At 40.4% G+C, this 23,173-nt stretch overlaps 2 protein-coding genes across 2 annotated transcripts; both read left to right on the forward strand.

Moving 5' to 3' along the window:
* The first annotated feature begins 8,729 nt into the window (after positions 1-8,729).
* Positions 8,730-11,914, forward strand: hoxc11 (homeobox C11). The gene is made up of 2 exons (XM_005813194.2): positions 8,730-9,725; positions 11,091-11,914. The coding sequence occupies exons 1-2, from the start codon at positions 8,981-8,983 to the stop codon at positions 11,321-11,323; spliced, it is 978 nt and encodes a 325-aa protein (XP_005813251.1). The 5' UTR covers positions 8,730-8,980; the 3' UTR covers positions 11,324-11,914.
* A 6,044-nt stretch (positions 11,915-17,958) lies between these two features.
* LOC102237390 (homeobox protein Hox-C10a-like) lies at positions 17,959-22,970 on the forward strand. Its single transcript, XM_005813195.2, has 2 exons — positions 17,959-19,800; positions 21,860-22,970. The coding sequence occupies exons 1-2, from the start codon at positions 18,894-18,896 to the stop codon at positions 22,135-22,137; spliced, it is 1,185 nt and encodes a 394-aa protein (XP_005813252.2). The 5' UTR covers positions 17,959-18,893; the 3' UTR covers positions 22,138-22,970.
* Positions 22,971-23,173: the final 203 nt, after the last annotated feature.

Genomic DNA, 23,173 nt, shown 5'->3' on the forward strand with positions numbered 1-23,173 from the left:
CAAGTTTGACCCGATCAGTGTCACTGCTTTGCTACAAGCCTATAACCTCTCAGCTAAACACGCAATAGCTCTGTAAACCAGTAATAGGGTTACACCCCAGTGCTCCATATATGTATAAGACCTTTCGGGCCGGCCACTACTTGTGCATCTCTGCGGTTTTCCTGAGCGATTTAAACGCGTGATAATTCTATATCGAAACGGGTTTATTATTATTATTATTATTATTATTATTATTATTATTATTATTATTATTATTATTATTATTATTATTATTATTATTAAATGATACCGGTTGAACATTCTTTCTCAGTGTTTTTAAACCGCAAATGGTTATATCTTATAAGCACTGATAAGACTCTCCCTGCTGGCAGTGAAGTGTAAAGCCACACACTGGCTGAGCTGTGTTTTTCTGTCATCTAACAAACAGCGCGTTTGTCTTAAGCTGCTGGCAGTCTCAGTCAAGTGAAGTGTGCTTGCTGAAAACATCTTTTTGCAGTGTCAGTGTTCCGATCAGATGTTGCCATTGCAGTGAACTGTGAAAGGCTGCTTCTGCGACCAAACCACTGACTGCCACACTCATCTCCGCATTCTACCAACGTCTCTCCTTATAAATGCAAGTGTAAGATTTCGTTCTCTCATTATACGACAATGCTCTGTGATGGGCGTTATAATATAGGCCTCGGTCCATTGCAGATTGTGTGTTACAGTAGTTTTATTGTTTTCATACCGCCGTTTTTGCAGTTTTCGGAAGCCTTTGATAGCTGTTTGCTTTACCTCATGGTGAACCACATTTTCCGGTTTGGGTGTTGGAAGCAAACCGCAAAAATATCATTCAATACATTCGCCATTGTATTGCACAATTGGCTTGACTGCGCAAGTGTGAAAATCCATAAAAGTATTGCAACATCCTCATTAAAACAAATTAAAAGTGATGTCTCCATTCATGCTTGCTGGCACAACGCGTCAAGTTTCACCAAATATTCATATCACAGCAAATAGTCTATATAATCTAAAATACACGGTGTTTAGAATTGACTTGATAAGCATGTGTTAGTTTTATATTTGCCCTATGATGTTTTCATGAAATGTAATAGGGTGAGTCAAAAGGTGATGCAAAAATGAATGTCAAACTCTAGTTTTGGATTTTTAAAGAAAAAGAAAAATAGCTCCCAGATGCTCAATTAAGCGTTGGATTAGAGATGAGCTGAAAAATCCTTTTACTTGTCTACACATTTTTTAAGAGGTGTGTAAAGACATATTCCAGCAAATAAACTCGAATTAGTCTCTTTAGCAATGGAAAAGAAATCCGTGCGTAATGCACTTTATTTTGTTTTTACGCACCAATTGAGTATGTTAGTTGTCTGAATCTTCTCCTATGTTCAGACATAGGAGAAGATTCAGATTTATTCCGGAATGTGACGAATTTAGATTAGTAATAATAAAAAATGGCGGTTAAACATTTGAATGTTTTAATGTGTGTAATGTGATTTCCTGACTCTGTTTGTGCTCTACCTTTTCAAATTAGTTGGAGCCAAAGCAAAATATGCAAAACGCACGATGAAGTTCAGGATCACGTCTACTGTTTGGAACAAACCCTTCATATTAAACTGGGGCACAAATAGGTTTCACTGATTCATGTAAAATTGAATTCAAGCTGTGAGAACTCTGCAGATGTAGGTTCCAAAAGCTGCGTCTTCATGTTTTTGAACTTGAGAATTTTTTTTTTTTTTTTTTTTTTTTTAATGAAACTGCTGATGTGGATAAAACGAAAAGGAAAGAAAACAGATTATCCAATTGTCGTGATTTGTAACAAACAGCAACAGATTAATGTTCAGTAAACGGAGGAATTCGGGTCTTGAACAGAAACAATTAACATAATTTATTTAGCCGAATGCATTTAGATTGTGAGGGGGAACGCGTGGGCATCCAAGCAAGCTGAGCACACCGTCATTGTATTTCCCTGCTGTGATTAAACGCTGACTTAATTTTCAGGCCAGTAATTGTGTATAAATTGGTTGGATTATTGTTACAGAAATACTTGGCGAGGAGGGCTTTGACTGGACTTCTGTTGAACATACCTCTCTTGGAACTTGAGGATCTGATGATTTTTTTTTTTTTTTTACTTTTCTTGTGGCTTTTGCTAGAAACATTTCACGCATAGCACGGACTTTCTCTGTTGCACTGTACAAAGCAAAAACGCTAACGGAATGATATGTCTACCCATGTCTATATATGTATAGTTAAAAATTGAAGTGAGGAGTAGTTGTTAACTAAAAGCATGTTGTCTCTTGTCTTCGCGCACGACCTTCGGATATTAGGGTTTGCAGGTTTTTTTACAATCTCTCTTTCACTGCTCTTGAGGACTTTTGACTTTGAGACTGGCTAAATCTTTTTATGGCGGCCAGTCTCCGCGTCCCAAAGGTCAGTGAGCTTCACAGTGCCCTTCGCAGAGAACTTGTGTGGCATGCGGTCTACGTCCCCCGCCGCCCCTTCTTCCGTTTATGGCACAAAGCTGGCCAGAGAAACAGAAAGCAGTGTTATTCCTGGTAAAGGGTTTCTGTTTGGAGAATGGTGCGTGCGTGCGTGTGTGTGTGTGTGTGTGGAGGTGCTCGTGAGTGCGTCTGTGTGTGTGTGGGGGGTGGGGTGGGGGGGGGGGGGGGTGCTCGTGAGTGCGTGGGGGTGTGTGTGTCTGCGTGCGTGCGTGTGTGTGTGTGTGTGTGTGTGTGTGTGTGTGTGTGTGTGTGTGTGTGTGTGTGTGTGTGTGTGTGTGTGTGTGTGTGGAACAAGACTGCAGGAATGGCCGTGATTGTTTCAAAGAAGAGTGTTAATGTGATAAAGACAGGATAGGTAGGATACTTAAATTTGCAGATCCATATCTTTTTACGTCTCACAGAACTCAGAACTGTGATGTATTGATTTTAGAATGATTTGAAATGAGTCCTCAATGCGCCCGCGAGTCTGTTTTGCCTGAAATGTGGCGTCTTATTAATTTGTTTTTCAGGAGCGACAGGCGTACGACAACAATCCGGACGGAGGCCGTGGGGGTTTCGGTGGCGCCACAAAAGCAGCGTTATCTCTTTTTAGCCCAGTTGTCTTTGGCGGATATGCGTTCCTAATCGATTTGTGTATCACAATTTCAAATCAGCGCTCCAGTCGTTCTGAACTTGGCGCTTATTTATTTACTTTTTGCAGCTTTTATCTGGGACCCCTAGTACCGTGACAATCAATGTGCAACTTGTAATTAAGTTAGTTTTTTGTGTGTGTTTAGATTAGATAGTTTCTTCACAAGACTTCGCATGGGAGTTTGTCTTGTTTTGCTTCTAGAAATATCTTGTTTTTTGTTTGTTTGTTTGTTTTATCTTTTCTTTTTTTTTTTTTTGGTTTGTTTTTTGGATAAGGACCGTCTGATGCTTTTGGGCCTCCACGCAACCATGAAGGTCAAGTATGCTGGGAGCGGCCAGCTGAACCTGAGGTACCTGCTGGAAGCTACTTTTATATATATATATATATATATATATATATATATATATATATATATATATATATATATATATATATATATATATATATATATATATATATATATATATATAAAGGCACGTTTTGACGTCACCTGCTCAAAATGAATTCGCGCTGTTTCAAGGCACATGAAGTGCAGCTTTGGTCACAGTATTAGACTACAATAATCCAGGCATACAAATTCTCAGCGCGTTGTTTACTGCTTCTTTTTGCTTGAGCGTCTCAGTCTGAACAGTGAGCAATAGCGGTGAACAAGTAGGGAGCCATCTTTAGTGATATCGGAAGCATTCAAAGCGCGGAGCATCTATTTAGAGCTCACATTATGAGCCATTCGAGTCCTACGGGGCCGCCGAACACGAAAATAATATATTTGACTCCTTGATACGAAAGAAGCCAACCAGACCGGACTTTGTACCGGGTTAAAAAGGCTTTTTTACGTCGCAGTTTGTCTCATGGCCATTCGTCCTTTTTCTCCTCCTCGTAATAACCTAATTAAGACATTAAGATTTTTTTTTTTAATTAATCAAGTCAAGTTAAATGGGTTAAAACAAAACTTATGTAGAGGCGATTGACAGCTCAAACCCAGATTTAATTTCAAATTGGTGAAGAAAAGGTCTGAGCTCGTCATATAAAATTCAAAGTATGTCGAATGGTGGGTATAATTTTCCACTTTTTAAAATGTCCATGCACTTATTCACTCATAATTGCACTATTATGCAAGCAATTGTCACATTTTCTAAAGATTATTTAGAATTTCAAGAGGACAAACCACACTTTTAACGGTTGTGCAGCCTACAGTTAAGGACGCGTCTACAAATATATTTTTAACTATATCGGGATGTGACAGGCCTTAGCCCGGAGTGCCCATCAGTTCAAAAATACCAATTTGTTCTGTTTTTTTGTTGTTGTTTTTTTTCTTTCTTACAATTGTATTGACAGTGAAACTGTGCGCCTGTAGCAAAACTATATATATTTTTAAAATGTTGGCTATTTTCTCTAATAAATCTCGTGAAAAGTATATTGATACACATCTGTTCTGTTCTGTTTCCAGGCGATTCAGAAGGTTTTCTGATACTTTTTTTTTATTCTTCTTTTTTTTTTTTCTTCCTGGGACGCCTAAATAAAAACAGGGCTGGAGACAGGGAGTTCCTGCGCGGGGTGATGCCTTGTGATGTGAAATCATTTAATACTTCTAATAAAAAACTTAACACATTGTTGTGAAAGCTTTATGTCCGTGTGGTTGAATGTGAAATATACTCTGGAGATCGCTCCAAATGGAACAGCAAAATATGCGCCTCTGTGTTGTCTGCAACTGTTGCCACCGCATGTTCTGCAGAGTGATGCGTTCACTGTCAAAATGTTATAATAAATTGAAATAAAATGATTTTTTTTTTTTAAAGAGAGAGGGGCTTCTTTAGTGTTGCTTGAAACAATTTGCAGCACTCGCGGCTGAATTTAACTGCCCGACTTACATCCAATTAAACCTTGGGCCATGAGGGGACGGTGATATGATTACACGAGGCTTCCCACATTTAGCCATGACTTCAGCGGGCTTTGCGTCTTGGTGAGCGTTGCTCTTTGTGAGTGCGTTGGTGTGCATGTGTGAGAGCTGCATCATTTGTGGAAGGATTTATAACCACAAAGCCAAAACATTATAATATTTAGGAGGTGTCATTTTTCTTTCTCTCTCTCTCTCTCTCTCTTTTTTTTTTTTAGTTTCTCCCGGTGACACCTAGGTTAACCATTTTAATTATGGTGCTTAGTAGCGATACATAGCTTAAATTCCTCAGACACAGTCGTTAAAGTTACTGCTTTAACTGTGATATTTAAGACGAAAGCATTGCAAAAAGCAGTCAACAAATTATCATGACAGTTTCCTGAACTCTACTCCCGTGATATTGTTAATCAGGGAGTCGCTTCCTTTCTGTATTGAAGAAGAAGAAGAAGGAGAAGCAGAAGCAGAAGAAGAAGAAGAAGAAGCTGCTGCGGATCAAGTCAGCTGAGGAGAACTTTGCCTGTAAACCGGCTGCCACATCCCCTATTCATATTTGGTGCAGCATAATCAAACATTCCCGGGTCCTATTGCTCACTGAGTTTGTCCTCCAGAGAAATAAACACATGCTGAAGCTTTATTCTTTGACTGATGGTCTGAGTGCGCCCAGGCGAGAAAAGTCGGTGTTTTTAAACCCTCGGAAATCGGATTTTGCCAAGTAGTGGTCATATTCTACCACGTTATGACACATGCGGCGACTTGAAAACAAGAGGAGCGCTTGTTGCCCTGACATTTAAAAACTTAGTAAACAGATTGAAATGGTTTCCATCCCCCCTCCCCCCCTCTCTCCTCTTGTCTTGATTAGAGCCTGGATTAATGCTTGGATTTTATTATTGCATTGCTTATTCATACTGCGGCATTACTTATTAATGCCGCATTAATACGCATCATTGGAAAGATTATGATGGAGAAATGAATAGACAATGTTGTTTTGGTCTGTCTGTCTTAGTGCTTTTACCGTCTAGAGAAATAAACAAAAAAAATATATTTATATTTTATTGCTGCTCCACGCACGGCATGCACGGCATTATTTGTTTCATAGAAAATTAGACAAGCAAGATTTATTTTATTATCGTCAGCTGCCAAATACTATAAGTTTAAAAATTATTTGCCATCACTGTAAGTACTTGCGTGTTTTACTTACTGCATGTCATGCATTGCATCAAGGTAAAAACATTTTTATGCAAAATTCATCGTTTCGCAAATACAGAAACTGTGGTCAGCAGCAGCAGCATGTATCTTGAATGAGAAGCCGCAAGGCCAGTGTTTTTTCCACAAATATTTCCATAGTTACGCTTGATGATTTGGGCCCACGACAAAGTAAATCGGCAGCTGTGCATTCAGAGGCATAGACAACTCAGAGTATTGTTTTTCTTCTGCTTCTTTTTCTAGCCTGAATAGCTTAGCGCGTTGCACGTGCATTCCAAAGCGCGAAAATTCTGATTTTTGGTTTAAAAATCGAGAGATCTGAATTTGCCTATTTGTAAAGCGGGAAAGAGAGAGAGAGAGAGAGAGAGAAAAAAACAATAAAATAAATCATAAGCATTTTTTTTTTTCAAAATGACCAACTTCCCTCTATTTTTGAAATGCAGAATGGAATATATTAGTTTACTGAAATCCAAATTCCTCTCATTCTCCGCGTTAATGGTTTTCTATGGAACAAAGGGGATTTAGCGTTACTGCAGTCATTCGGAGTTTTATGGTTGGACGTAGAGAGGATTTTAGTGGTCAAATTCAAGTGCTGTGTCTGGACAGCTGTCTGCTTTCTTTGTACTTGGATGCAGGAAGCATCATGTGAGACAACCTTTTGTTTGCTGGAGGTAGTAAACAAGTTAAAGCCATTGCCACGTTTTAAACTCCAAGTTTCCAACGCTCAGATCTTGACCATGTTGCTCTTTTTTTGCTCTTTCTTTTACTGTTGCAAATCAAAATAATAAGAATAATAACATATAGAAACTCTTTCTTTTAACAGATTTTTCAGCAACACGTGTGTCCAGGGAGTTTAATAGAACGGCTGCGTTATTGGGTTAGGATTTAAGAGCCTGTTTAGGAAGTTCCCTGTGATCAGAAACAATGGGGCGTCGTATTAATTTCGCCTTGTAACTGTATCAGTCTATAAAGGCTCAAAGATGGGGCTCAGCAGTACAATTAAAAGTCTGAAATCACACGCAGCTGCTCTTTTTCCCTCCAAACCTTTCATTTTACGGGAGTGTTTTTTGTTGTTGTTTTGTTTTAACTGTGTCCGTCTGTCAACCACTGATAAATGTCAACATATATGTGAGAAATTAAGGAAAAGATCGAATCCTTCTGGTTCTCTATAGTAAGCGTCGTGGTAGAGAACCCTATCAGAAAGTAATCACGTACATAATCGGATTATTTTTCTTATAAATAATAATAATTAAAAAAAAACACCCATAAAATGTTTAATAAAGAGCACAATAATTTATCTCTAAATAATAACGTTTCGAGCACGATGCTCAGTCTCTGCAGCTGGCCATTACACTAGATCCACCAGTGTCATTTGTTTCTTTGTGCTTCCCCCACCCCGCAACATTTAAAAGTTTGTGTTTGTGCAACTAGAACACATCACGCATCAGGAGGGGAGAGAGATGCACGGTCCATGCTCGGAGAGGGGGCTCCACTTGCACTTTATCCTTTGCGAGAATCCCAGAGACGCAGTGTGGCTGCTGGCTTGCACAGTTGGCCTCCTTTAACTCTGTTAAGACCCAAAGTCAAAGGGAATAATGAGAGCAGTCCGATTTCTTTATCTTGCGCAGTCTACTCATTCTTGCGGTGCATTGCTCATTGCCCCACCGCCGGTTTAACTTCACAGCATATAATTATAGTCAACAAGAACCGCCACCAACACCACCACCACCTCTGCGCTGAGGAGTAAATGCACGTTCATTTACAGACTGAGTGGAAATAACATAAATACAATACCCGGTGAGTTTATATGATGGGTTATTTCATATAGCTGGCTGGCGAGTCCTTCATAACCAAGTGTGAAGCAGACACCTGTGACGACTATTAAGAAAACGATACCATCAAATGTTGTAACTATGTTTGAAAGATCTGCAGCATGTTAACAGAGGCGGGTACAGGAAGTCGAGCATGTATATTTTATTAAGAAACAAATTTGATATTTACTACTTTGGAAACGGTGGGGCAATGAATGAGGACAGATATTGGCTGCTTAATGTGCTGTTCGGATGCACCATCCATGAAATACGTGAATAAAATTTTACCTACATCCTGATAGAAGTCTGATATAATACTACTACTGCTACTACAACTACTATAACTACTACTACTACTACTAATAATAATAATAATAATAATAATAATAATAATAATAATCTTACCTTTAAAATCCCTCAAAAACTATCAAATGCCTGTCCCTGATTGCACTCTAGAAATTGTGCTTTGCCTTTTTAAGAAGCCCTGGCTCTTCAGCTGGCCTACTAGCCCATAAGTATACACACACACACACACACACACACACACACACACACACACACACACACACACACACACACACACACACACACACACACACACACACGCGCACCCCCCCCCCCCCCCCTCACACACACACACACACAAACGCAGCACATATCTCACTAATTGTCATAAGCCAGCAAACAAGAATCTGTAACTGGTTTGCTCGGTGCGCCTGTGGCGTTTGAAAATTATTCGTTTGAACCTCCTCGATCTACCTAAAGCCAACCACTCCTACACATCCAACTCTTCCAAATTGATATATGACAATATCTACTTTCGATCACGTGTCTGCGGGGCGACTTAGACGGATTGCGCGTCATCTCGCCTTCCCAAATTTTTCCCCTTCTGCTGCAGCTCGAATCCAAAACATCTATCTATAGTGGCCGAGTAGCGAGAGAGCGAAAGATGTTTAACTCGGTGAATCTGGGCAACTTCTGCTCCCAGACACGCAAAGACCGGACATCCGAGTTTGGGGACAGGACGGGCTGCGCTTCCAACATCTACCTCCCCAGCTGCACCTACTACGTCCCCGAGTTTTCCGCCGTCTCCTCGTTTCTTCCGCAGGCCCCTTCGCGGCAAATCAGCTACCCTTACTCCACGAATCTGTCTCAAGTGCAGCCGGTGCGGGAAGTTTCGTACGGCTTGGACCCCGCCAGCAAATGGCACCACAGGAGCAACTATGCGTCGTGCTACTCGGGAGAGGATCTGGTGCATAGAGACTGTCTTCCTCCATCCACCATGACAGAAATGCTCATGAAGAACGAGAGCGTGTACAGCCACCACCATCACCACCATGCCCACCCGGGATCCAATCACCCTTCCACGGGCTTTTACTCTGGCGTGGGGAAAAACAACGTCCTCCCACAAGGCTTCGACCGCTTTTTCGAGACCGCATACTGCAGCAGCACGGACAATCAGTCAGACAATTGTTTACAAAAGGGCGAGGGAGGGAAGCTGGAAAGCGACTCGCAGCAGCAGCAGCAACAACAGCAACAGCAGCAGCAGCAGCAGGACGCCACAGCCGCGATATCTGGAGTCCCGGAGCCGGGGAAAGACCCAGACGATGAGGAGGAACATACGAATTCAGGCTCCTGCACCTCTTCTTCCGCCACAGCCAAGGACGGAAACGCCAGCAAGAGCAGCCACTCGAGTAGGTACAACCGAAGCTGTAAAACGGGGGGAAGGTTAAGGGGACTAGACCGGTGTTTTGTCGGTCAGATTTTATGTGGAGTTTTATAAGCATTCAAAGGATTTTATTATAACCCTACAAAGCTCTTTCTTGCAACGGGAAGAATTTTTACGATGGGAAAAGGGCTTTGAAAAAAGAAAAAGTGGGGGATGTTATACACAGACGCTTCCATGGTGAGAGTCTGTGAAATTTTTTAAGAGAGAGCTATTGTGACAAATGTTAACTTTGATCGTGAACTTGCGTTGGTCATTTTTAAGGGATTTTCTTGTTGGGGCTGTCGTGTGTAAAAACCAATTGGGCAGAACATTGCTTTTGGCGTCCGGTGAATTATCTTTAGCACAGGGTTTGCGCGCAAAAAGAGATGCAGCAAAGAGCATTAAACACAAAACGATCTATCTATCTATCTATCTATCTATCTATCTATCTATCTATCTATCTATCTATCTATCTATCTATCTATCTATCTATCTATCTATCTATCTATCTATCTATCTATCTATCTATCTATCTATCTATCTATCTATCTATCTATCTATCTATCTATCTATCTATCTATCTATCTATCTATCTATCTATCTGAAATATGCCATGTGAAGATGCTAAAATGCTTAATATGCGGTCTAAATAACTTCCTTAGAAAAGACATTATCAGAAAATATATTGATTAGATATCACCTAAAATTAAAGCTCACTATAATTTGTAACTAGATCATTCAGGGTGTGGATTAAAGCGTGAGACTTAAATTTGTCCATTTTCCACGCTAGCACACACACACTCACACACTCACGCTGCACAATAAAAGAAATGTATTTCCCCGGTCACCTGTTTGATAAGGAGTGATAGGGCCACTGGGGTCTGCACAGGGGCCGCTGCAGGCAAGAGGCAATGCATCCACTGCCAAAAGATTGTGCAAATTGTTTCGTTTAGCTCCAGAGGAATGTGGCGCACATAATGCAGGGCGAAAATACTTTTTGTTATTGTGTATTTGTGACAGATAAACACGTACTTAGCGAGGCTGTAAGTTGATATTATTCCCTCCGAAGTATTTTGGATATTTAGCACTCTTTATGGCTGGTTTATCTGATAGGCTCAGCTACTTCACTTCATGAATGTGGTTTGAAATGTTATCATTGCTAATGCCACTGACTCAGGATTTTCAGCACCTGGCGAGCCTATTGCCACCTCAGCACTCCACTCTATCGTTATTGTTTTTTTTATTTTGAATTTTATTTTTTTCAAAAAAAAAAAAAAAAAAAAATATGACATTACTCTCCACTTGATCTGCTCAAATAATAACACTTGGTATCATTTTCTTCTTCATCCAGGCGTCCCTCGAACAAGGAAGAAGCGGTGTCCCTATTCCAAGTTTCAAATTCGAGAGCTGGAGCGGGAATTCTTCTTCAACGTTTACATCAACAAGGAGAAGAGGCTCCAGCTTTCCCGAATGTTGAACCTCACCGACCGCCAGGTTAAAATCTGGTTCCAGAACAGAAGAATGAAAGAGAAGAAGCTGAGCAGAGATCGCTTGCAGTACTTCTCTGGAAACCCCCTGTTGTGAGCAGAAAGAGTGTCACAGGACAGTGGCATAGAGGCCTCCTCCTCCTTCTTCTCCTTATCTCATTGAATGAATGGTAATCGTGGGCATAACCGTTTTTTTTCTCCACAAAGAGGAGCCCATATCACCAACAGTGCAATGTGAAAAAAAAAAGTGAACAGTGGAAGAAAATAGGCCTTCAATAAGGGGAGGGGGAAAATGTCGCCATTTTCTTATTATCCTGCTGGGCGGCGATGAATTTCCAGCTGATTTTACCCCCTCTGACAAAAAGGCCTGCGTTAGAATAAACATTTATATGCTGGTCTTGAAAATGTCCTATTTATCACGACTCTCCGTTTGTCTTTAATCTACTGTTCGTATCGACATATTTGTTAAAATATCAGCAGACAACTTTTAGCTCTTACTCCAGCCTCTGGTCAGTGTATATAGCATATCAATATCTAAAATATTTCATCGTCGACCAGAGTGTGGGCAGAATTTTCTTTCTTTTTTTTTTTTTTTTTTCCAGGCTATATATTTTTTTTCCTCCTTGAGAGATGTGATATCCAATCTGTGAAAGTTTTACATCCTCCACCCCTCAAACGCCCCCCCCCCACCCCCCACCCCCCGGCCACCTTCATGTATACAGAATAGCCTATGCAATGTGCATTCGTGACTGTAAATAGGCATATGTTGGGTCTTTTTTTTTTATTTTCTCCATATCCCTGCTGCTATTTTTCAGCACACTTGCCCATGCCACACGAATAGCTTTAATGGCGACTCTTGTTAAATTATTTGCTTCAGACATTTTGGTGCTTTGGATCGCAGAGAGGATGAGCGGATCGTCGGCCTGTGTATCGCTACAATAACTAAATAAACAGAAACCTATAGGCAAAACTGAACGACTTTGTGCTATTTGTGCTGTTACATTGCATACTCGTCTTTTTTTGGCACAACGCTGCTTTTTTTTTTTTTTTTTTTTTTTTTTTACTTGTGTGACTTGCATGCTTTTTGGAAATAGCAACTTGTGTTACATTTGAATATGTAGACCCTGGCACAATTTATTCGTCTTAATGGCTTGTGCGTTTGGATACAAGCGTCAGAAGTTATACGATTGAAAGCTCAAATATCAGCAAATATTTCGGGACCTGTTTGCAGATTTTCTAATTTTTTCCACGTCAAAATCCCACTTTAGGCGTTTGCTCGCGCGTTTAACGAACCACAGCTTAGATCTTACATAGCAGAGAGGCCAAGAAGGGAATGATAACCTCTTTTAGTAGACACTAAATGGAATCGCCACTCTTGTAGTCTAGACGCTGCCATAAAGACAGAGGCACTAAATGGCTATTTTTTTCTCTTAATTGCACCGTCTGTTCTGGGGAAATGGCGTTCACTTCCGCACTAAATAGTAAACAAGCAAGACTAGATGTCCTAAGCAAGAGCAGTGAGAAATGGAGGTTTTAGAGATGAACTCGGTCTGTGACATATGCAATGAAAAATAAGAAAGCAAACACAAAAAAAGTGGGCAGCAGAAAGCAAACGTGTGAGAGCGGTGTGTGTGTTTGTGTGTTTGTAAGAGTGTGTCTTATGTTGACGGAATTGACGCATGTGTCTTGCGAATGTGACGGTGCGCACACCATATGTGCGCAGGATGATTGCACGTGTGCATTAAGCACAATGTATAATTAAATGTAGTCTTTGAACTTCAATAATGTCAAGGCCTTCACCTTTAACCCGCCGCAATAAAGTGGAATCAAGGAGCCCGGAAATGGTCGCAGCGGCGGAACGGACCAATGGGAGTGAGTGGGAACAGAAAATGGAATGCGTACACAGGACCAACTTTGACCTTTCGCATTAAACTACAACAGGTAACTTTGCCAGCTTTAACACATCCAGTAAATACACTTTATTGTCCCTGTAAAAAAAAAAAAAAAAACCCGTAGGTGTTCACGCATGAGGCGGTTTTAAATGTGCAGATTTGTACTCAGTTCGCACACAAATTGAGGGTTTGTATGTGTGTGATGATGTGACTGTTAATAAATTACTATGTGATTATTTATTTGTATCACAGATATTTTGTGCACATTCACAATTTCAAAGACAATCATTTAGAATAGAGTTGGTGAAGTTTGGTCGAGTTTGTTTTTTGTCTAATGCTTTTAATTTGGAAAAACAAAGATGATGGAAAAAGACTCTGTATTCACGTGACTTTCTTTCTTTTTTTTCTTGGATCGCCTTCGTAAAGTCTGTGACCCTGAATTAATTATAATCACAGTAAAATTGCATGTCTTGAGGCAGTATCTGCAAAAAGTGGGGGGTTGGGGACGTTCAATCTAGAGAGGATGCGCACAGACAGAGATCAAGGCTACATGCGCCCCCGTCTTACGCCACACCTACCAACCTTGGCCCCTGGACGGTGACGTGAGTAATTTGTAAATTTCCCCAACACCCAACGTCACTAGCACAGAGCTCCGGGGGTCTTCTGCGAGTGCTGTCCATCAACCACACGGGGGCCAGGATTCCCTTCTTTCTGGCCTCGGCGCTGGTTCGTTTTCCTGAACGGGAGCCTGAAAGTGACATCAGAGCAGTAGTGGCCTACTGTTATCCACAAAGAAGTCCTCTCGGATGATGTGCTGTAACAGAAGAAAACCCTAACTCTAACAGTGAGATCCTGCTCTGTTCCAGTCCGGTTTCTGCACTTCGGAGGAGTTGGCAGGGAAAATGGCGACTTACTTTTTTAAAAATTATTTATTTATTTATTTTTAAATAATTGTGGCTTTGAAAGGAGAAGGAAATAGTATAACGTGGCTGCGTAACAATCAGTGAAAGGTTGAAGCTGTAACTTAAAAAAAAAAAAAAAAGTAGCATAGAGTGGGTCCTTTTTGTTTTGTGCAAGCGTGGATAGTAATTTTCTAAATAATCTTCAGCGGCCCATGGGAACAAAACAATGGAAGATAACCACAGCATTTTTTTAAATATCCATTACTTGTTATTTCATGTCTGTACGTTTGTCTAAATAAATTAATTTACAAAAGTAAGAATGAAAATGTTGGTTTGAACACTGTTCCTAACGGCTCAGAAAAATATAAATGAAAACTCGCAGAAGCCATTGCACACAATTCAAAGATAATTTTGGGCTATCTTTTATTAAAATGATAATACTGTCGTTTTTATTTTATTATATTTATATGTATATTTTTTGAAGGGGGTCGATAACTATACCAAAGTTTCACCTTTAAACAACATAACGTGTTGGACAGTAGAGCGCTGATTTCTTCAGCATGAGATAGAGTAAGTGAGCAAAGTTGCATAAACTTTCTAAACAACGCGTGGAGATTTAAAAAAAAAATACATAAAAAATACGCTGTGTTTATTTTCAACTTGCTTCCGGTGAACTTATTTAGGTAAAAACAGGCAAACTATTTTTTTTTTCAGGTAAACTATGACAAGTTTGCCAGAGTTACCTTGATGGAATTTTTTTTGGTCTAGATTGGAGGGGTCAAAACATATCAGCTGGAAATAATTCTATCAAATTAAATGGGGGGCAAAAGTCATTTAAACTGTTCGTCATTTTTAGCTCATTTGATAAAATTCCATTTTTAATATTCTCCCATTTTTGTCAGGAATGTTGTTATTTTACTGTATTTGTCTGCAAAGATGTAAGATTCTTTAAACATTTTAAGACATTTTTCTTACCTTGCATTTAATTTGATTTAAGTATTTACCAATCATAATAATTTATTATAAATTCTTAATCGGTTTGTCTTTTATTTTGAAGTAAATATAGGAGTATCCCAGTTCCTTATTCCTCCGCAGATACTAATCAAAGGGTTATAGGCTATTCAATGGTTTTACACTACAGTGTCTCAGCACCTAACCTGTTCTATTGGGCTATAAAACAGCTCCTCGCTGTAAAACGAGCTCCTGCTCTTTCAGCAACAGCTCCCTCTCTCAAATGCAATCGCGGGGTGCCGTTTATTCTCGCCACCAAAACAAGCCTTATTAAAATAAATAAGTAGAAGGTTTCACATTTGAAATGGTAGAGTGTCTGTGCGTGCATGTATTTCCTGTCCTCGTGTTTTGCTGTTAAATCTGCAGCACTGCTCTACTTTTGTTGGTGGTGTTTAATTAAGCTCTTACATGATTCTGGAACCATAAATTTGCAGTTGCGCATGGGTTGGACACCAGCATGAAAGGCAAAACAAAGCGCAGTCTCCCACACGTCCAACTGGAAAGATATTTCAAAGTGGCTGCCAGGAAGTAAATTGATTGTGTCGCCTCGTTGCAGCTCCTGGTTGGTGGGTCTGCAGAAAGGAGAACCCACGCAGCATTCAACACTCTTACCTGTTCGGATTATGATAACAACAGCCAGGTTTGCGATCAAACAGACGATAATTTTGCTTAGACACGTGTAAAGACCAAGGTAAAATACAAGCATAGTCAACTCCCTTTCTCTCACTTAGTGTGTACATGGGTGTGTGGCTGTTTTAAGGGATTTTTTTGGAGGCTTAAAGGCGCATGTGCAGACATGCACATGTGAAGCCGAGGCGCTGTCGCTTCATTCCAGATATGTTAGTTCTCCTGAAAAGCGCCTTTCCTTCTTCAAAGGAGAAAATTAGGTGAAACAAAATGTGTCTCGGTGAAACAGCCGTGACCCGTTTTCATGCATGGACTTGGCCCGGAGAAACAATCAGCATGTTGTTGTGGGAGCAAATTTAGACATAGCCAATGACAGCATGTTCCTTTTCTGAAAATGACTTTTTTTTTTGGTTCGTTTCCCTGTTAGCCATGTAAACTTGAACAGCCCTCTTCAGTGCAAACAGTAACACAGTGTTTCAGATTCACTTAGACTCGATGACACAAATTTCACTGTTGTGCAGTTACTTGTCTCTGTTGCATATATATATATATATATATATATATATATATATATATATATATATATATATATATATATATATATATATATATATATATTCTGTCTTATGCGACGATAAGGTGTGCCTCGTGGAATATGTGTGATTCAAACAATAAAAATTCCACAAATTCTTTGGTTTCTTTCACCCTCATTAAAAACCTGTTTCCATGACGCCCTGAGACTAATTTGTCCTGTACTATCATGAATACCTTTTCTTTTTCTTGCAGGCTGTGTGAAATTCCACCATGGCACCTTTGCTCGTATCGCTTACATGTCTTAAAAAAAAAAAAATCTAAACTCAAGTTTTGAGCAAGCCTGCGATTTTCTCATAGGTGTAAAATAAGACTGTATGTGATTTTTTTTTCTTTTTGTGCTAAGCAGATGGTGGCCTGTCGGCTAATGTATCATGTAATAAGATAGCCACCCTGTGAGATTCTTCATCTGTTTTTATATAAGGCAGATGATTGAGTGTTATTAAGCAGTGATGATATTGTCAATGTCAATATTGCTTTTTTCAAGCTTTAGTTTCTGATCTCCCCATCCTTCCCTCTTTGAATAATGTCTACAGAAACATTTTTACCTACGAGGATCCTGCATGGCCAAAACTCTGAAGCCATTTTTTTCTCTTTTTTTTTCTTTTATGGTGTAAGGTCAATCTTTCACATTTTCTTCATCATGACTGTAGAGGAATGCGAACCACAAAGACGAAATTAACTTATTTGGACTATTATCTTGCCAAAAAAAGTTTTTCTCTACATGTTTATGTTCAGGTTAGACGGGCGACTCCGTTTCAAATGAACATATGATGCTGCCCTTGCCGTTGAAGGTGATTCTGAACTGCGCACGCACACTAACTCATGCACTTCGGACGCAGCGATACCAAAACAAAACAACAAACGACGAGCACATTCACCAACGCCGCAATGCACGATTTCAGGCGAGCGTGATCCACGCAGGTTTGCTTTAAATCCACATTTGTTAGCCGTTCCGCGTAATATAAACGTCACGTAACGCAAACACAAGTTAGCCAAATACTTCCCCAAATTCCCTCAAAGCCAAAACGCATCAACCACGTTGTCGTGGCCCTGCTCTTCGGGATTTTCCTCGTGTAAAACTGAATATTTAAAGTACAAACACTTAGAGGCGAACTGTTGGGCTAAATAAAATAACAAATTAAATTAATGCTTTTTTTTTTTGCATTTTTTTTTAATATAAATAGAAAATAAACTCTGGATTTCTCTTTATAATTAAAGTGGTGCCGTTCTTTCCACCGTGTATTTATGCGGCGTAAAACGTCCTGAGAAGCACTAATTGGAGCAGCAAAAACAAAAACAAGACATAAAAACCCCCCGACTTCACACCCTTGTCACTCAATATCAAATGAACTGATGCTTTAACTACACACTTCCTATGGAAAATAGCACATCTTACTTTCCGTCACACACTTATAAGATCCAAACATAATTTTAAAAAAGAGAGAGAGTTATTTCCTTAAAGTACAATTATCACAAAGACCACTTTACTCTGTTAAATAATTCTCCCAGCTTTATTAAAAGTGAAACATAGTTAGAAACTGTTGTTGTTGTTTTGCTTTGCTGTCGGTGCTCATCGTGTCAACCAACACATTTTAAAAGTTCATTGGAATATATACACATATATATATATATATATATATATATATATATATATATATATATATATATATATATATATATATATATATATATATATATATGCAGGATGAATTATGGAAAAGTTTAATTAACACACATGCTCCCCTGAAAAATAAAGAGTCAAAACATTTTATTTTAAGTCAGCAACACACCATTGTGGATTTAGAATAATAACAAAGCCATAATTTTGCAACTATTGCCGGCTGATTTTCTTATTTATTACCCCGGAAGATGCTTCCTTGGAGACTAAAACACAAACAAAGGAAGCAACTTCCTCAACATCATTTCATTTTCTTTTACACCAAACAGATAGAAGTAGTTTTCCAGAATAAATGTTACGTTGATAAAAATAAAAAAAAGATCCCACAATCAGGTAAATAACGATATGACTTACTTATTTTAGTTAAGAATCTTGCAGATGACTAAAACAAAAACAGTAATATGTAACATCTGAACGAATTCTGGTACACATCTGCAAAAACGATCATTATCATTGTATATTTGCTGATTGCTTTGAATTAGTTGATGTTTTTTTTATTACAGATTTATATTTCAGTAAATGTTAAATACTAAGCTAAAGCTTGCTATGTTTTTTTTCTTCTCTTTTTGGGAATAACAAAGAAAACTGAAAGGGGAAAAAGAGAACTGAACGAAAATATTCTCAAATCCATCTCACCTCAACGTCACTGTCGCCAGGGTTTTACTAAATCACACGACGAATAAACAAAGCTTCCTTTAACCACCTTAAGACCCGCAGACTTAAATGTTTACAAACCAAATCTTGAGTGTCTTAAAGAAATCCCTGCCGCAGCCACAGCAACAGCAGTCTGTCCTTTGTTCTTCCTGTTGAGGGCCTCCCAGTCTATGCGGAAAAACCGCCACTAGGTGGCGCTCACGTTCCACCAAAAGCCACCAGCTTTCCCAACTTGACCGCGCTGACGTCACTCCAGTCTGGAGCATCAAGGCCACTTCCACGCCGCTATTGGTCTGAAGCTCACATGACATGTCTCCGAGCATCCATAATTGTGTTACAGATATTTTTTTTTTTTTTTTTTTTTTGCACCCCCTTCCAAAAGATGTCAGCATCCTACTGTCCTTGTTCTCCTGCCGGAACCCCGCAGTTCAGAGCGGCGGAAAACACCAAGTGATCACCCCTCAAGAGTTGTCACATGCAAATATGACATGTCCGAATAACATATCGCCCGGTAACTTCCTGATGGATTCCTTAATGGGAGGATCATCTTCCTACAGGGCTGAGGGCTATTCCAGCAACCCGGGAATGTACATTCATTCAGCTGCAGAGTACGGATACTCAGTGATGAGGAACATTGGGAAGGTTGGATCATCCCCACTCTCCAAAAGAGACGAGGGTCCTCCAGGCAGCGTCTCGCTCGGCGCCTTCCAGGATGCGCCCTACCTGTCAGCGCAGCTGGCCACATGGACACCAGGCTCCAAAAGCAGCAGGGACGAGCAACCTGTTGCCCACCAGTGTTTACAGCCCTGCTCGTTTCCAGCGGGCAGCGTCAAAGAGGAGGCGTTTTGTTGCCTCTATCAAGATGACAGCAATAAGGGGAAACAGACAACAGAGTCGGCCACTTACATCCGGCTCGGAGACAATAGCTGCCGGCGGCCTGAGCAGACGGCAGCCTCCTCCAGTGGCGGCTATTTCCAGGTGTACGGCGGGGAGAGGCCACAGCAGAACGAGCAGCAGCAGCAGCAGCTTCCCTCCGGCTTTACTCTGACCCACTTGGCGTCATCTGTTGAAACAACAGCAGAGTCGACAGTGAGCTGCAGCAAAGTCGCGCAGGAGGTAGCCAGAGAGGCTCCTAAAACAGATGAGGGTGAGAGCAGGAAGGAAGACAAGGCCAAGAGTGACAGCTGCTCAGATAACTCGGACGGGGAAATTAAAGGTATACTCCCCCTCCCGGACACACGTGCATAAATATATGTATATATATATATATGTGTGTGTGTGTGTGTGTGTGTGTGTGTGTGTGTGTGTACACTTAACCTAACGGGTGTGATAATATAAATCGAATGTTCACGTGTGTGTGTGAAAAATCTCACCAAAATATTCCAAGCATGGAGGCTTCGTGGAAGTGCATGTTGTGTTTCCGTATGTAGCATATGCTTCAACTCGGTCTCTCAGGGGTTACGGTGCCACTGGTATTTAACACCTTTCTATTAATGGGGGTATGTGAGACGGGCAGTTATCATCGAAATAAACACACTTCCTCTCTTACACAGATGCACGGTAGTACTAACGCACAAAGCCTGTCACACAAAAGCACAAAAAGCACAAAGCTAGACTGTTTTTTTGCTTCTAAATCGTAGTTTAGAACAACAACATTTACTTTACAAATATGCTGCTTGAAATATTATTTATCCACAAAGATCAACTTTATTAGAGCATATTTCCGAGGCTTCCATATAAGGCTTGTATAAGAAGTATTTTTTTTCCTGCATGGAGATTGTGACTATATTCATAAAGCAACGTGTTACTTTTGAAAATGTCAGTGTTTATTACGCTAATTATTTATAATAATTTATTATGCTCATGCTTTTAGTTTTGGTTAATGTTCGTTTAAATACCAAGGCAAGAAAAAGCGTGTGTCCTGGCTTTCTTGTCATATTTATTTAATGGTTTGACTCAGCCACAAATACAAATACAGCGATTCTGTCAAATTCTGAGAGTTCGACCTAACAAAAAAAAAAAAAGCTCATTGAGATATTGACTGAATTTTTAAAGGGCCCTGATAGTAGCTATGATATGTAATTAATTTAAAATTAAGCTATTGACATGAAGCAAATAACACACCCCCACTCCCACACACACCCACACCCACACACACACACATATGTCTTTTACATAAATGCAGAACATTGTAACTGGTCATTCTCTTAATCTATTTCCAGAATGTCACAGTTATGTGTGTGTGTGTGTGTGTGTGGGTGTGTGTGTGTGCGCGCGTGGATGTATGTGTGTCTTGTCTGTCTGTCTGTAATGGGGAGTGGTTTGGGGGATACGGGTGGCGTGTGTGTGAGTGAGTCTGTGTCTTTGTACGTTTTGTACTCCCATACAAAATTAAATGTTTTGGAAATTATTAAATGTGGGCCTCACGCTGAGAATTCACATTAGACTAATCACTGCTGCCACTGGGTGCGTTTGTGGATAACAGAGGCGTTACTCCCCTGACTCTGTGAAGTTAATCAAAAAAGTCATTCATCGTGCAGTAGTTATTTATTTGTTTGGTTGGTATGTTTCCTTCCTTCCTTTTCTTCTTTCTTTTTTATTGTCCTTTCTTTCTTTCAGCTCCCTTTTTAATTTTTAACTATAAAATGTGAATAAGTGCTTTTTTGTGGAATTTTGCTGAGTAAATATGAGATAAAGGTCTTCCTGTCACCCCCACAGACACCCCCCTCTGTCCTTTTTTTTTTTTTATATTTATTTTGCTTTTTTATATGCCTTTTTTTTTATCATGAACGTCTTCCTTTGCAACAAGGAACTTCTTTCGCTTTGAATTTAACCTCTTAAAAAAATCTTTTGGCTCTTGAGTGCGAACGGCAATAAAATTTTATGGGAGTCTGAGGTGCAACAAAGACAATAGTTGCTTCTTGGGGTGGTTTGATTTGATCTAATTACAGTTGTACATCACGCAAAAAGCAATTTGTAGCTAGTCTGGTGGGTCGTAGGCAAAACGTGCGGTGTACCTCATTTGTTAAAGTGGAAAGGGAAGCGTCCACATCCAGGTAAAAGCTACTTTGACATCCTGATCACTGTAAAGTCATTTAAGGAGTTCTGGATGTGATACAGGAAACGGGTGCGTGCTGGTTGGTTCTCTTCCCAGTCATGTCTGTCAGGATTTATCCACTGCTTTTTTTATTGATTGATTTTTTTTTTGTTTGTTTGTTTGTATGTTTTATTACTGCTTTCATCCTTTCACTGTTGTGTTTGTCCCATTCCGATAGATGATTTATCCGCGGAAAAGACAACGGGAAGCTGGTTAAAAGCCAAAAGTGGAAGGAAGAAGCGGTGTCCCTACACAAAGCACCAGACCCTGGAGCTGGAGAAGGAGTTCTTGTTCAACATGTATCTGTCTCGGGAGCGCCGCCTGGAGATCAGCCGCAGTATCAACCTGACCGACAGACAGGTCAAGATCTGGTTCCAAAACAGACGCATGAAGCTCAAGAAGCTCAACAGGGAGAGCCGGGAAAGGGAGCAGAGTGCAGTTTACAACTATTCCTGAAGACTCTGTCAGCTTCAGACGTACTCACGCATACACCACAGGGGACCGTTTGTGTTGCAAATAGACATGCATGCGTCATTTTGTAATGCTTTTATCGGTTTTCTTTTCATGTGCACACAAACACACACATTAAGGGTGCCTTCTAATGTGAATAGAAAAGCTGCAACTTGCAGAGAGAGAGAGAGAGAGAGAGAGAGAGAGAGAATTGGAAGATTGAGGTGCAATTGTTTTGTGACTATTGAGGCGGCGTCGGCCAGATTATAAATTTACAGTGACACTTTGACACTGCTGAGCTGTTCATGTTTTGTCACTTGTGTACTGCTGCTGCTGCTGCTGCTTCTTCTTCGTTTTGGTGTCTGTGGGAATTTCGTGCTGTGTAACGTGCATGCACAAGGTGACATTAAGCTCTGTCATGCTAAACGGTTCCAAACTAATAAAAAAAGAGGAGGATAAAATGGAGAAGTACCACCAACTTTGTCCTTCCCCTGGCACACTGGGTTTGAAAACGTGAGGGAGGGGAAGACGCTGCGGATGGGAGGAAGGAGATCATGGCAGTTTTAATAGAATTGAGAGACCATAACGTTGATTTAAATATTATCCAGGTGACCACAGTAAGTCAAGGTCATAAAATTCTAATGTCAGGTTCGCCCTGGAAAGCGTTGGGGGTGGATTTTATGATCTGCAAATATAATGTGCCGCAGCAGTAAAAGATGCGTTTAAAGGTGTGTGTGTGTGCGTGTGTGTGTGTGTGTGTGTGTATGTGTGCGGAGGAGGACTAATCCACACGGCAAAGAGCCCCGTGCAAAGTGCAGCAAGCCAGCCGGGGTGCTGCGTGGGCTGCAGGGAGCAGCAGGAACCACCGCCGCCGCCTCCACTGCAGGCGGGGATGGGGTGGGTGGGTGGGATGGGGGGGGGGGGGGGGGGTAATTGAGCTTCGTAACTGCTGGAAGATAAGAAACATGGAGGATAAAGGCACAAGGAGAAAGGCTGCGGGTGCAGGAGTGATACGCATCGGAACAATAGGAGCGCACCTGTG

The sequence above is a fragment of the Xiphophorus maculatus genome, chromosome 1, assembly GCF_002775205.1.
Source record: "Xiphophorus maculatus strain JP 163 A chromosome 1, X_maculatus-5.0-male, whole genome shotgun sequence".
NCBI lineage: Eukaryota > Metazoa > Chordata > Actinopteri > Cyprinodontiformes > Poeciliidae > Xiphophorus > Xiphophorus maculatus.